At 41.9% G+C, this 15920-nt stretch overlaps 1 protein-coding gene across 4 annotated transcripts in view; it reads left to right on the top strand.

Moving 5' to 3' along the window:
- Window positions 1–4550: 4550 nt before the first annotated feature.
- The window catches only part of OTUD4 (OTU deubiquitinase 4), a 46513-nt gene continuing 35143 nt past the window's right edge, over window positions 4551–15920 (top strand). For 2 of the 4 annotated variants that reach the window (XM_046656943.1, XM_046656941.1), the window contains exons 1-3: window positions 4551–4718; window positions 8875–8958; window positions 11473–11523. In XM_046656943.1, the coding sequence (XP_046512899.1) occupies window positions 4560–4718; window positions 8875–8958; window positions 11473–11523 (294 nt within the window). In that variant the 5' untranslated portion in view covers window positions 4551–4559. Of the gene's footprint in view, window positions 4719–4773; window positions 4934–7252; window positions 7364–8874; window positions 8959–11472; window positions 11524–15920 lie in introns of those variants that run through there. The other 2 variants (XM_046656945.1, XM_046656944.1) reach the window with 2 other exon arrangements.

The raw sequence follows: 15920 nt of genomic DNA, 5'->3' as shown, positions 1-15920 counted from the left end.
TCAGAACAAATAAAACGCGAAGTGGAGGATAGGTAGTAGTCCCTACCACATAGGATCTGAAAGAAATAGGTCTTTCTTCATAAAAGAGGTTTTTTGTAGGATTCAATTACTTGAATTTTTCTTTCTTTTTTTTTTTTGGTGAGGAAGATTGGCCCTGAGCTAACATCTGTGTCAATCTTCCTCTGTTTTGTATGTGGGATGCTGCCACAGCATGGCCCAATGAGCGGTGTGTAGGTCTGCACCCTGGATCTGAACCCGTGAACCCTTGGCTGCCAAAGTGCAGTGTGTGAACCCAACCACCACACCACCGGACTGACCCGTTACTGGAATTTTTATAGAAAACAAACCAAAATGCTATGTGGCAATAAAGCCCAGACATTCTTAGGTTACTCTATTTTCGTAAAGGAGTTTATAATTAAGAAAAAAATTTTCATGAATTATTGAAATGCATTCTATGTCTACCTAGTAAAGAAAAACAATGGAGTATTATATTTGTATTACTTACGGATTGCTGTGTAACAAATTATTCCAAAATTTAGGAGCTTAAAACAACAAACATATTATCTCACACAGTTTCTGAGGTCAAGAATTGCAGAAGCTCAGAATTAAGAATCTCAGAGCTTAGCTGGTTGGTTCTGGCTCATTGTTTCCCATGAGGTCACAGTCAAGATTTCAGCAAGGGCTGCAGTCATCTGAAAGCTTGAGTGGGCTAGAGGATTCGCTTCAAAGCTGATTTACATGGCTGCTGGCAGAAGGCTCCAGCTCCCCACCACGAGAACCCTCTTTATAAGTCTGCTCAGGACCCACAGCAACCAGCTTTCGCTAGAGTGAGTTACCCTGAGAGAGGGAGTGTAAGAGAGCAACCAAAACGCCAGAAGTGTCTCTTATAACCTAATTTCAGAAGTGACATACTGTCATACTGCTCTATCCTATTGATCACACAGACCAAACTTGGTACAATGTGGGAGTGATTATACAAGAGTGTGAATACCAGAAAGCAGGGATTGGTGGCGGCCATCTTAGAGGCTGCCTACCACAATATCTCGCCTTTTATTGGAAAAACACTCCAGAAAATCTGTCACTTTCTGAAACAAAAAAATTCTATCCAGTACAATTATTAGCTCCAAAGTTTGTCAGAATAAACAAACTTGAGGTGTTAACTGTGTACAAGAAAAAATCGTTAGTTGACATATTTGCATAAGATGAACTCGATTAATTTCATTAGGTTTTCAGAAACATTGACTGTTTCAGGTTTAATTTGATTAAAATGTCTGTTTAAAGAGTTTTTCACTATTGCTGTTCAGAAATGGCTTCCTCAGAGCAAACATTTTCAATCAGATATGGTTTCTTGAAAAGTTTCACAAGTTAATAAGTAAAGATCTTTTGAAAGTTAGGGAACTTCTGTAAGTTTTGGTACAGTTTAAAGTTGTAGCATCCTTTAACAATGCCTGAACAGTGAGCTATCTTTGGGGATTTGGCATACAGAGGGTCTGCCTTGGATTAGGTCTCAAAATACCTAAAGGATTTCCTTAAACAGGCCCAGGGTCAGATACAACAGGTGTTTCACTTCTAATTTTGGAACCAGAAGCAGTCAGTTTAGCGTGAGGCTGTCCTGCACTCATTCAGCAGGAGTGAGGACACTAAGTAATTCTGCCAAGGCATCAAGCATGGAAAAGACTGGAAAATGTGTTTTTCTTCTAATACTTCTGATAACAAACCACATTTTTACAAGAAAACATAGAATTTGGATGAATTCTGATAAAGGCCTCTGATTTCTTAGCATTTAATCATTCATTTAAAAAATACTGAAAGTGGACTCTAGTATCTGGTTCTGGACTAGAACACTTCTTTAAATGATCATGTCCATTCTTATTTTGATCATACTACTGCCCGTGAATTAAATTTTTGCAATGGAAAATAAAGACATTGTAGAATTAATGATATATTTGGTTTCCTTTTCTTTTCAAAGTATTTCAAAGGAATTTTTGGGCTTTACAAGATGGTGATATTACTTTATTAAAAAATATATATAAGCACATTTAAATGAGATTAAAATATGAATAGCCTTAAAATAGAAAATACACCCAAAACATTATTAGCCACCCAAAATGTAATTACTGTGCATATAAAAGTGAGCAAAACTTTTTATTTGAATGACTTTTAAAAAAATTAAAGCAATATAATCATGAACAGTTCAATTACAAAACAAGGGTTGATAAATTTTCAAACGTGAAGTCTCTGGAAATATGTTTCTAACATATCCTTAAGATATTCAGCAACGCAATCTTAGCATGATATATTCAATAGCTTTCCCATAAATACATATTGAATATGAGATTAGCTTCAGAAATTCTTATTGAAGGAATATTAAAATAAATGTTAGGAAAGGCATGGTTTTCTCTTGGCATATCAGAAAGTCTGTTGCTTATAAGATTAATACTATAGGATCTACTTATTTTAGGAATTCAATATTTAAGCTCTACAGTTTGGATATTACTTTACTTTTAATTCCTCTGTGGGTTTAAAAGGCAAACCATGTTAAGAAAATAAAAAAAGGGCAATCCATATTGTAAGCAGTGGCAATACTGGGTAATTCTTTTTGAGTGGAATGAGAAGTATATACAATGTAAATATTTTTAGAGAAAGAAAAGCAACAGGTTTGACTTGAAACTAGATTTTTCTAACAATGATTCCAAAGTGTTTCTCTACAACATGTATAAAATTTCATACAGGGACAAGAGAATTCATTTAGGTCACAGTAACTTCTGCATTCACTGAAAACAGCACAATTGGAGACAGAATCTTTAAACATTAAGAAATTAAGTTTAGAAGCACCAAGTGAATACACGAGCCATTAAGTGCTTGCACCCAAAGTACTAAAAACAAATTTCTAAAAGAATTTTCAGCAATTCGCATTGGACTCTCACCATCTGGCCTGCCTTGCCCCATTCCAAAGAGTTTATTTGACTACGTTTCTAAATCTAATAATCCTCCACTTTTCCCTTCTTCTCCCCACCCCCCATCACCCAGACCCTCAAGAGTGGAGTGGATTTTATGATTAACCATGTATATAAGTAAAGACACCAGATGCTGTTGCATTTTAGCAAAATAAAATTCTGGTGTCACAGAAACATGCTGGATAAATTCTGGGTTCGAAGGCGTAATTGTCATTCAGCTTCGAAAGGTGGGAAGTGGAGCTGCAAGCTTCGAGCATTGCTGGGAACCCACGGCAAGTCCAGCACGTTATCAAGCAATCACAAGATGAATTTTTTCAAGGAAAAAAAAAAAACCTAACTTTTTCCGACCAGCGACATCTCTTTGTGCTGGGGTGCGCAACTACAGGGGCAGGGTGAACAAAAATGTCTGTGGTAAAGGCATCATCTTGCCATAGCGCGTGATCTGTACTTCTAATTTCTAATAGGAATCAGCAGTCCACGGTTGATTTATGGACAGCCTGCGTCGTCCTGCACGGGGCCAGTTCCAGGAGCCTTCGCCAATTAGCTCTATTTTCTGCTTAAGCCGTTAAAGCCACCTCCATGGAAACGCCCGGAGAGGAGGCCGGGGGGAGGGGAGCAGACAGGTGCGCCCTCTGTTTGGGAATACACAAAGGGCCGACCTCGCCGCCGCTGTGTCCCTGGCAACTCCACCCACGCAGCGCGCGCGCACGCCCCGCGGCCCCGCGGCGCAGTGGGTGGCCGGGCCGGCAGGCGGGCGCGGCGGCGCGCGAAGGTCTGCGCGTGGCGGCTCGCGGCTGGCGGAGACCCTCGGCCTGCTGGCGGACGCGGTGCCCGGGAAGCGCGAAGCCGGCTCCGGGCGGCGGCGGCGACACGCCGCCCGCGCTGTAGGGACTTGTAGTCCGCGTGCCTCCCGGGCACCTCCCCCGGTAGGCTGGCCCGCGTGTCCCCGCCCGCCGCAGGCCGACTTCCTGCCGCTGCCCAAACTACACCTCCCGCCGTCCTCTCTGCTGTCGGGCCGAAAGCGAAAACAAATTCTGGGCTGCGAGGGTGCTGCCCTCCGCCGGCGCCCCCCGCACCCCGCCCCTCCGGCGCCCTCCTGCGAGGTGGGGAAACGAAAGGCCGCGGCTTTCTCTTTGGGCTTCCTCGGCTCCCGAGCTGGGGAGCGCGCGGGGGACGCAGGCCGCGCTCACCTGAGTCGGCCCCGCGCGCGCGGCGGAGGTTTCCTCGCCTCCCCCCTCGTCGGGACGAGGAAACTTGTGGGGGCGGCGACCCCCGGCCCAGTTCCTGAGCCGGGCGGCGAGGCCACGGGGAAGTGACTGCTCACGCGCCGGGTTTCTTTGATTTCGCCCCCGTTGCCCTGGGCGCGTGGTCCCCCGGGAGGCGGCCGCGTGCGCACGGCCATGCATTAGGCAGGGCTCCCCTATGCGCGCGGAGAGCGCCGACCGCCGCCTCGGGCCGCTGCCGCCGCCGCCTGCCGCCGCCCGCCGACCCCGAGCCCGAACCCGAGCCGCCGCCCGCCCTAGGCCGGGGCGTCGAGGAGCCGGCGGCGCGGCCATGTGGGGCTAGCCCGCGCCGCGCCTGGCCTGCAGCAGGAGCGGCAACATGGAGGCGGCCGTCGGCGCCTCCGACGGCGGGGAGCAGGGCGGCGCGGGGCCCCGCGAGGACGCGACGCCCATGGATGCCTATCTGCGGAAGCTGGGCTTGTATCGGAAACTGGTCGCCAAGGACGGGTCGTGTCTGTTCCGGGCCGTGGCGGAGCAGGTAACGGGGCGAGGGGCGAGGGGCGGGCGGGGCTGGGTGGGAGAGCGGCTGGCGGGCCGCCGTCCGGCCGCCCACGTCCGGGCCGCGCGTGGCCCCGCTGGCGTCACAGCGGCCCATTGTAACGCCGGAACGGGACGCTGCCCTGGGTCTGGGAGCAGTAAATCGAAACTTACGAGCCCGTCCATTAACCGGGTGTCGCCCCTCCTCGGGGAGAGGTAGTGAGTCGAGGGTAACCCGGGAGGCCTGCTGAGAGCGGGTGCAGTTGATGGGTGGCCGGGGACTTGGCGAAATGATCTTTTTCCATTCTGTTCCGCATTCACCTTCTCTTCGTTTTGTCAGCCCAGCGTTCATACCAGTCCACCAGTGTTTACTGGAGGAGGTGGTGCGCCAGCCTGTCCTCGTGGAGCATTATTTTTCCTGTTCCTGGACTTGGGAATGTGGGGTTAAGCCCGCCGATGTCCAGTTGAGTCAAGTGGGGAAAAATGTGCCGTTTGGGAAAGCCAGCCTTTTAAAAATACAGAATGTTTTAAAGAATTGTATTTGAGTACATTCCATACTTAATTATGCTTTGCAAGACAGTGTAGGTTATGCTAAAAATAATTTATTTTTTAAGAAACTCTATTTTGGTGTCGATAGTGGGAAGGATATAACTGGGGGTTCTCTGGGCCCTTCTTGACTGAATTTTTCCCTGTGAATGGTCAAAATCGCTTTCTAACACAGTTGTTTAGGAAGGTGTTTCTGGTTTTGTTGGTAAAAGAGCTTATTCCATGTTTTAACAATCTGGTTGGTAGGTATGCAGTCACCAAAACCCATCCTATATTGAAAAATAGCTGGTGAAATAGTTGGTTAAAAGTTTCACATTACTGCCTTGGTGTGTATTTTCATACCTTTCACAGTTTGCTTTCCTTTGGCTTAAGATCCACTCCTTCCCTCTCCACCCCTTCCCTCCCCTCCCCTCCCGTGGAGTTTTTATGTTTCTGTTTTTCTCGACTTTTTTGAATGCTAAATAGCTTTCAAAATTTCTATTTGTGAGTAAATGTTTTACTTAACATCTTCAGACCAGTCTATTCTCATTTTTTTCAACGTTGGAAGGTTACCCATTTCCCAAAGGCCCTCGTTTTCACATCAGTAGCATAAAATCTTTTTTTTAAACAAGAAATTGATTCAGCTGATACAAACCTTTGTATTATGTTGCAGGCATTGTCATTCAAACAGCTTTCGTAAAGCTCCCCATGTTAAGCTCTGTCTTTTTTCAGTTTATTAGGTTTCTTTTATAGCAGAAATTTTGGATGTTATTGTGTTGCTGTGGGATATATTCACACCCACCCACCCCAGTCTTTACTATTAGTAGTAGGTAAACATTCTGTCCCGTTTCTGAATTTTCCGGATCTCCATCTGTCCTGCTTCCTCTGCCTCAGGCTCCCTGGACTCCAGAGCAGCTCCAGAAGCAGAGGGAAGAGGTGGAAGTGAATTCAGTTCCTATTTATGCGTACTGTTAACTCTAGCAAGAGTTCGGTGAGGAAGGAGGTAGAAACAAATAGAAATAAGGGAAGTATGATGCTTATTTGGAGTTGGATTATCCAGAGCCTAGTTTATGTTGAAGCGGAACGGGTATCTGATTTCAGTCTTAGGTGCCATGGTTAATTGGTAAGCTTGATTATTACAGAAGCCTCTCTATTACTGTGGTGGGATCTCTATTTTTAAGGGGAAAGGGGCAAGAGCTAGTTGCGTTAACTCATTGCTAACATTCAGATCCTGCAGTTGGTTGTGTCTTGTAACGGGATTTAATTTAGGCCTGAGGGAATATCCTCTCCAATTATGTGACACTGGTTTTTAGCCTACTGAGCTTAGAAAGCTTCATACCATGAATTTTGGGGGAAGCTCAGTTCTTTACTAGGCATGGACTAAAGGTGTGGCTTCATGGCCAAAGGGAAAGTGTGTGCATGGGGAAGGGAAGTAACACCAACTTCAGGCTGCCCTTTAAAAATCTGCAGAGGATTTACTTTTTTGCCAGATTTCTCCAAAAATATCAAAATAATTGATCATTTCTAAGAAGGAGTCAGAGTAAGTAATCTAAAGGGCAGTGTTGGGGGCGGAGCGGGGAGGGAGAGACTTGAATTAGGACCAGCTTTTCCCTCCAAATTACCTGATTTAGGTAGGTCCTTCCCTTTTTACACTTCTCGACTTGGGCCTGCAGGAGGCCTGACCTCAATCAGCTCTGGGGCCATGGAGCTAAAAATAGGGCGCTCTTAGCAGACTTGCTACAGCAGTGGCTCAACCTTTCCCAGTGTTTGTCACTGTCTTGTCCCAAGTCAGGATTGGAAAGCCTCCTGTTTCTAGCTTATTTTCGTGTCCATAATAATTTGCAGAGATATTTGTCATACCATTTGAATTCTTCCCCGAATATCCTTGAGCTTGCACTGTATTATACTTTTTAAACAGTTGTCATTTAACCTACTTCTCTTGCAGTGCTTGGCTTTGTAAATACCAGCACCCTACAGTTTATGGAAATTGCTGCTTCGAACAGGTTCAGATTTCATGTGCTATAAAATCTTTGTTAAAAGAGGAAAAAACAAGAGATATCCCTGCCATTGTTTTTGATGGAAAATAAGCTTTATTCAGTTATGTCTCCCAGCTGTTGCTAGGTAAATGGCTTTAAGACTAGCTTCACTTTGCTAACTGCTGCTGTATCAGATGACACTGTGGTTTACTCAAACTAATAATACCTTGATTCATAGTAGTGTCTAACAGCTTCTGTGAAAGAAGTGTAGCTAAATGTCCTTTGCTGAATTGGCAAAAAAAAATTATGTGGTGGTAATTTTTACCTATGGACAGTCCAGTGCTGGAAGCTTAGAATATGTAAGGATGCTGTTTAAGAGTTCCCAAGAGGGCAGTGTCCCAGTTGCTGACCTCAGCTGGTGCATCTTCAGTGCATCTCAATGTAAAGGGACATACTAGCTGTCTAGACAGTTGTACTTCTGGTTCTGTGGGTATAAATGAGCCTTGGCTGTTCAGAGAGACCTGTAAAGTGTGCAGCTGGATTCTCTGCTCACCCTGAGCATAAGGGAGAATCATTCAATTGGAGCTGTAACTCTTAAAGCTATTTATATTAATATAAATTCTCAGGAGGCCCTGATAGTAGTTTGACATGTAGTTATTTTAAATGTGTCAGATATTTTTTCCCCACCATAACCCTTTAGGGTACCAGGAACACCTTCGTTTGAAACAGCTAGTAATAGGAAATAATATGTCTCCTCCTTTAAGCATGGTGGTTAAAATATTGTGTGCTGGCCAAAGGGTTCCTAAGCATTTGATAATATTAGTTTGTTTCAAATCAAAGCTTTAGAATTTTAGTAAGAGACAAAATGCCAATTAGTTATTCCTTCTGTTGAACTAGTTGTTTAACAGAAGAACACAGAGGCTACGAAGTGAGATTTGCATCATCTTTGTAGTGTGGCTTATTTCACGTGGACTTTTAGATTTTGGGCATAAGAGCAAGTTTCAAGGCTATTGGGATGACAGCCCACAGCAGCACGTTTGCATCCTGTGTCCTGCACACTGGGATGTTCTTTCAAGAGTCCTGTAGGCCTGACAGCTAAGGATTTTAAGAATGTGCGGCTTAATTTTTGTGAAACCTTGGTGGACTTTAATTTTCAATTACTTGCCTCACGTAGAAATTTTTGGGAAAGATAAATCTATCTTTTTCAGGCTTAAAGCCTCAACAAGGATTCCAGCTGAAGTTGCCTATTTGTTCGCTTTTCCAACAAGCATAGGCTGAAGCTGAGCACTGCGTAGCAGAGATTCTGTTAGCCCAGGTTTGTGAAGAGCAAAGTTATAGTGGAGGGCTGGCCAGGAGAGGAGTGTCTTAAGTTTACAAAGGAGTGAGTCCATTGACCTAAAGGAGAAATGGTAGCAAGCTCTTTATAGAATGACATTGGGCTTAATAAGTACTACTGTTTATATATGTGATATCATCTGTGTGCTTAGAGGAAGAGGTGGGAATGAAGAAAGATCTAGAAAGTATAGAACGGGAACCGGAGGGAACCTGATGTCTATTGGTTGTGAGGTTATTTTGGGCGTGAAAGAAGGCACTCAGTCGTAACTTAAATCCTCTTAACACAATGCTTATTAAGAGTGTGTTGCTTTTCCTTTTCAGGTCTTGCACTCTCAGTCTCGCCATGTTGAAGTCAGAATGGCCTGTATTCACTATCTCCGAGAGAACAGAGAGAAATTTGAAGCGGTAATTTGTAATTTTAAACATGAAATGGTGTCCTGACTTGCATTTACATTTCAGCCTTTAGAAGTGGTCTGGTGGGATTTCACAGGCTGGATCTTCGTGCAGGTTATGAAAAATAACCTTTTTTATAAGAAGGAATTGCTTTATTGAATTTAAATCCAATTGTGATATTTTTAGGCCATTTTGTTGAATTCATTTATTCTGACATTTAGAAAGCTTCTATGATGGAAAAGACGCTGAGCTGTGGGGAATGAGAAGATGACTTGTGCAGGATCCTTGCGTATTAAGAGTGAGCCTTGTCTGACATGGAATTAAGTGTTGTGGTTAATAGAGTTTTCTGTGGTTGGTAACCTGCTATGAATTTAAAAAATTTCAGACTTGGGGTATAAGAAATATGCTGAGCATAGTTAATACTCAGCCTTTAATTTTATCAGAAGGAATTTGTAGATTTTTAATTTTCAGGGTTCATCATTGTGATGATATGAATCACATTATCAGAATGCTAATTATGTAAATAATGATTAATAGTTAACAGAATGTTGTATAACAGCTCACTGTAATTTTCTTAGTAGTATGCAGTAGGCTGTGAAATAAGATGCCACAGTGACCTATTTTCATTTTACTTTGAAAGCCTTATAGGATTTACCAGTTATTGGTTGTATGAATTAGAATTATGTCATCTGACAACTTTCAGTAGTGTTTTCCCTGTTGACTGCCAAAAGAACATTGATACTTTGCAAATGACTCAATTTTAAGCCTTAATAGGTAAATAGTTCTTAGTTTGGATGTGCTCTTGGGTTAATGTTCCTATGTCCAAGCGAAATACTATTATGGTGACATTTTTCTTGGTGCCGTGTTATAAGATGGACAGTAATATATTCCAGGAAGGAGAGTGACCTGCAGGAGATTCGAAAACTTGTCTAATTAAAAAGAAAGTGGTAATGTGGAGGCTAGATAAGAGAGTATTAGGGTGTGGTGGTGAAGAGAGGAGGAAGTGGAGAGGTCTTTAGGTATTTGAAGAAATTTCAAGTGAATTAATCATTATTATTGGCCCCAGAGGGTAAAATCCTGTTGACAGTAATGGAAGTTGCTCACATTGCTTGAGTGCCAGCTGTGTGCCGGGTGCTGTTTGAAGTGCTTTGCGTATGTTGAGCCCTGACCATCTTAGAAGGGATGATCAAAGGTGGACAGTTCAGTGGGGAAGTTTCACTTTCCTTATAATAAGTACCTCTAACAGTTTCTATTGGCTAGAATTGGAAGAGGCTGTCCTGGGAAGATGGGCTGTGCCTTGTTAGGACCATGTTAGTCAGGGCCTGGATGGTACTTTCTGATTAGAAAGGAGATCTCAGTTTGGATGCCTGCTGTGTCAGAACACTACATGGGTCTCTTCCAACTTTAAATGGTTCTCTTCCAACTTTAAATGGTTCTCTGGGTGGTTTTGTTTTTTCTTAAGTCTATAAATAATCACCTAATACAGAACAGTAGCCTCTGATTGGTGGGATATTTAAACTGTATGGTTATTTTACTAGAAGTAAGTGTTATATATGTTGAAATGTAAGGTACTTTTTGGAAATTTGACAGTATACAATCGATAAAGGAATTAATCTCAATCTTAAAAACCTTGGGCAATTAAAATATTTTTATAGATTGGGGAGTGTACTTTAATGTTTTTAAGTTATCACTTTGCTAAATTAACTGGGACTGTAATTTAAATAAAATTGAATTTGGTATTTCAGATGAATGTCTTTTAGAACTTTGTCAAGTAAATTAGTGCAATCACTATGAGAACAGCAAAAAACGTTATCACGTAGATTCAGTAAACTCAATTTTATTTTTATGTTAAAGTAACAAAGAAGCAAGCTATATTAGAAAAATCTGTTGATTCTTCTTCAAAATATCTTTAGCATTATTGGTTCTCATCTCTTTAGTATAACTGATCTAAGAGACAATGAATATTCATATCTGTATTAGTAAACTAATATTTCTCAGCTGGTGTATCTGTCTTTGTTTAATTCTCCTCTATGCATTGGTTGTTACCAAGTTAATCTTAAAGTGCTGTTTTTATCATGTTCTGTTCTTAATGTCACTTACAGTGACCTTGGATTGCCTTTTCCCTCAGTTGAAAGTCCTACCTGGACTCAAGGTCCTCCGTAAACAGCTGTCCAGCTGAGTTCGAATTGCTGTCACTTTGCTCTCCCCACCAAGTTGCCACGTTCCTGCTGGTCCTGTCGAGCCTGTCTTCCCAACACAGTGCTCTCGCTGCCTCCTCATGCCACATTGTCCCTGTACCCATCCAGATGCTGTCCAGGAAGCCTTTCCGGACAGTGTTTCCTTCTCTAAACTCTTGTGTTTTTCTGATCTTTACTTAATGATTTGTATATATTGTCATTATTAGATTATACACATATTTTTTACTATTATTAATGTATCCAGGGTTTGTATGAGAGCTCAGTAATTCACAGTGAAGAGGTTAACTGGTGTTTTGATGTATTCCTAATAAACTCTTTTTTCCCCCAGTTTATAGAAGGGTCATTTGAAGAGTATTTAAAACGTTTGGAAAATCCACAGGTATGTAGTAATCTTCTCATTTCTATTTTTTAGATATTCACATAATGTACTCACAATTCATTAGAAAGTAATATTAATATTACAGTGTATGGAGGGGTTACATACACTATGAGAACCCTGTTTTCTTATAAACCTTTCTTAGGTGCACACTTTATGCAACATTTAGTTGGAAGACAGTTGGAGCTGTGTACTGTGCACTGGGGATGTTGCCTCACTAAGGACAGAGTGTGCTATCTTTATCTTTGTCATGATAGCATGTGAATGTAGCATAAAAGACCTAAAATAACACTGGTGGTGGTTTTCAGGATGCTGTGTTGGTATGTATATGGGGCTTAGCAGACAGGGCAAGATTTGATTGCCTCCTCAGGCAGCTGAGAAAGACAGGTTCCTTTAAGGAGGTTCCATTTCCTGTAATCAGCTTGAGAAGCAAGAAGAGACTTGAGAGTAAAAGAACAGCATTTCCCCACCAACTCCCACTGCCACACTTTCTCAGTCGTGTAGAAGTTTAAAGGAATTTTTCTGTCTTTTTTTTTCCTGTTTACAAAACTTATGTTGTCCCTGTAAAAATTCAAATATGGAATGCCATGTAGAATGCTCTGTAGAATATCCCATCATCCCCAGAGATAATCACTGTTAAGTTTAAAATAACATTACCAAAGGGAGAAGGTAAGAAGAGGAGTCGGGTAGAGAGGAAGGGGGATAACAACGTAGGGACAGGGTTCTTGGTCAGCAGTCGGTGCCTCCGTTTGATTCCCTAATGCTAATTTGAGTGGGTATTGTGGGCCAGGAGTTGCCAGGCACCCTGGGCATGCAGAGGGAACCGGGATTTGGATGCAGTTCTCAGGAGCTTCCCTGTAGTAGGGAAGAATATCTAACATAAGTGAGAAAGTGCATATGTCATAAGAATTATAGATATGATGCTGTAGGCATTCCAAGTTTTATTTCTAGCTGGAGGCAAAGTGGAGTTGGACGGTGAGTTGGCATTTGAAGTCTGAATAGATTCTGAATAAGAAATGCATGGGGTGAAGGGCATTTCCAGGTAGTGAAAATTGAACTAGGCAGATTCAGAAAGCAGTTCAGTTCATATAGAGCATGTGAAGGTAGGACGTTGTGAGAAGTAAGTCAGGGCAGGCTGGGCCAGATCATGGGAGAGCCCTCCATGCTGGGCTCAGTAGTTTTGAGTTTATACTTTAGGCCTGCGTTTCTCGCAGTTTGAGCTACACATCACCTGCATCAGAATCACCTGAGGTGGTTGTAGAAATGCAGATTCCCTGGCCTCTATTCCAGGCCTAATTCAAAGTCTCTGTGCCTGGGGCCTGGGAATCTGGCATTGGGATGCCTTTCAATTTTTCTGAGGCAGGAAGTGAGTGTGTTTTGTTCACTGCTGTGAACTGAGAATAATGCCTGGCATTTTTGTTCAGTCCGAATAAGTAGGTGGAAGAACATTGTGTAAAAATGGTTTGGAGGTAGATGAGACTAGAGGCAGGAGGACCAATTGCAATGGTGTAAAAAAAAAATTGTTTAGGGCCAGCCCTATTTACTTAGTGGTTAAGTTTGGTGCGTTCCACTTTGGTGGCCCAGGTTCACTTCTCAGGTGCAGACCTACACCACTTGCCTATCAGTGACCATGCTGTGGCAGCAGCTCACATACAAGAAGAGGAAGATTGATGGTGGTGGTTAGCTCAGGGCAAATCTTCCTCAGCAAAAAAAAAAGAAAAAGAAGAAAAAAATTTGTTTTATACGTGGAAAAATTTGCACACTATTAAGTGTAAAAAATGGGATAGTATATTATTACTCCAGTTTTAGAGACAGATACCCTCTGAAGGCCTTTTCTCTAAATCTGCTCCTGACTACATTTTTATTTCAGTGATTTTGATACTGAGTTTTGCCCATGTATGATGGTCACAAATTCATTTTCCTGAAGTTTATGTTTTTTTCCTCTCAGTTTATAACCCTCTTTGAAAGCAGGAATTGGATATTTTATTGCTTTTGGAATTCCATCGTTACGTTTCAATTTGGGGTGCCTAATTGATGATCACTTTGTGTGTGCTGAGTAAATGTTAAATCCACATTGCATTATATGTTAAGAGAATGTTAACCGGAATGTTCAGAGTTGTTATCTCTAGACAGTAATGTTACTGCTGATTTTTACTTCCTTTGTGGAAAATAAAGGCAGTGACAAAAACCATTTATTAATTTTTTAGTCAGAAAAAAACCCCAGGATGTTATTTTGTGGTGATCTTGTGCAGCAGTTCAGGCTGAGAAAGGGCAGACATAATGGGAGTGGAGAGAAGGGGACAGGGAGGAAGTGAGGTGGTGTGAACTGAACTGAGACTGACTGGGGAGGTGCCGAGAGGAAGGAGGGAGAGGTGCTGTGATTTTGAGCACGTGGGACAGGTCCCTTCTTCCTAGGATGCTGGCTGGCCAGATTTTTTATTCTTTTGACAATCCCTTCCCCAGTCTGATCAAACCTTCTGAACAGTTTCATTCTTCATTGTTAGCATCAATATTTTTGTCTTCATTCGTTTCTTCTCTCTGATATATGGGATGTATGAAATGGAAAGAGAAATACGGTTGATGGATAAATTCCATTGCTTCATCCAGTTCTCAAGAAAAAGCATCTTTATCCTTTTACTTAAAATATCAGTGGAGCATTTTGAAAAGTGCCTCAGACTTTTGCAAGAATATGTTTTTGTCAGCTTTCCTGAGGTAAAATTGTCATACAGTAAAATTCACCAATTTTAAGTGTGTAATTTGATAAGATTTGACAAGTGTGTACAGTTGTGTAACCACCACCGCAAACACCATATAGGATATTTCCATCTCTCCAAAAAGTTCCTCATGCCCTTTTGCACTTAATCTCCTTCCCCCACCCCCTAGCTCTTGGCAACCACTGATCTGCTTCCTAAGTTTTGACTTTTCTAGACTCATATTCACGGAATGACATAGTTTGTAGTCTTTTGTGTCTGGCTTCTTTCACTTAGCGTAACGGAAACACTTGGAGATTCTTCCATGTTGTTGTGGGTAGCAGTAGTTAGTTCATTTTTATTACTGAGTTGTCGCTCATTGTATGCATGTACTACAATGTTTATCCAGTTACCATTTGATGGCTATCTGGGTTCTTTCCAGTTTGGGGCTGCTATGATTCAAGCTGCTAAGAACATTTGCTTCTCAGTCTTTGTGTGGACATATGTCTTCTTTTCCCTTGGATTAACACCTAGGAGTGGAATTGTTGGGTCATATGGTAAATGTATGTTTAACTTAATGAGAAACTGCCAAACTGTTTTCCAAAGTGGCTCTGCCATTTTGCTTTCTCAGCAATATGTGAGAATTCTAATTGCTCTGCATCTTTGTTGACACTCGATACTGTTAGCTTATTAAATGGTAGCTATTTTAGCAGTTGTGCAGTGGTATCCCATTGTGATTTTAACTTGCATTTCTCTAATACTGTTGAGCATCTTTTCATGTGCTTATTTGCCATCCATATACCTTTGTTGGTGAAACGTCTGTTGATAGATTTTGCCCATTTTTTATGATGTTGGTTTTATTGAATTATAAGAGTTCTTTATACTGGATATAAGTTCTGTATTGGATATATATTTTGCAAATATTTTCTTCCAATTAGTGTCTTGACTTTTCATTTTCTTAATAGTGTCTTTTGAGGAACAAAAGTTTGCTTTTGATGACTATTTAAGAACATTTAAATTGTTCTTGATATAGTGTAGTTCATCAGTTAAAACAGGTTTTGCAAAAATGCTTTACTCTCACACACAATAAGAAAGTACATCAAACACTGTAAAAAGTGCTGAGTGAATAAAAATGTAGCCTTAAGGTAGAACAATGGTAGAACTTAGATTTTTTTTTTTTATAATTTAAAACGGGGGTTAGAGAAGGCAAGAAGATAATTATGATAGCCATTGTTTTCTTAACCAGACTACTACAGAATTTATCCTGAAGATTAAATACTTATTAAATGGTACATTAGGGGCCAGCCCTGTGGCCAGGTAGTTAAGTTTGCACACCCTGCTTCAGCGGCCCAGGGTGTCACCAGTTTGGATCCTGGGCACGGACATGGCACCACTCATCAGGCCATGCTGAGGCAGCGTCTCACATAGCACAACCAGAAGGACCTACAACTAGAATATGCAACTATGTACTGGGGCGCTGTGGGGAGAAGGAGAAGAAAATAAAAAAGATTGGCAGCAGATCTTAGCTCAGGTGCCAATTGTTAAAAAAAAAGGTACATTATTTGAGAGGCAGTATTTTGTTGACACTAGTAGAATAATTTTCCATTTTTCAAAGTGATGTAACACATTTTGCAGAAAAGTAGATGTAGCTTGTGTTTGTGATCTCAGCAGACCGGGTTCAGTGAAGGATTTCCTCTAGAGCAGAGGGTG

Source organism: Equus quagga, chromosome 3 (genome assembly GCF_021613505.1).
Source record: "Equus quagga isolate Etosha38 chromosome 3, UCLA_HA_Equagga_1.0, whole genome shotgun sequence".
In the NCBI taxonomy this organism is placed as follows: Eukaryota; Metazoa; Chordata; class Mammalia; order Perissodactyla; family Equidae; genus Equus; species Equus quagga.
This window is presented reverse-complemented; position numbering and strand designations above follow the sequence as displayed.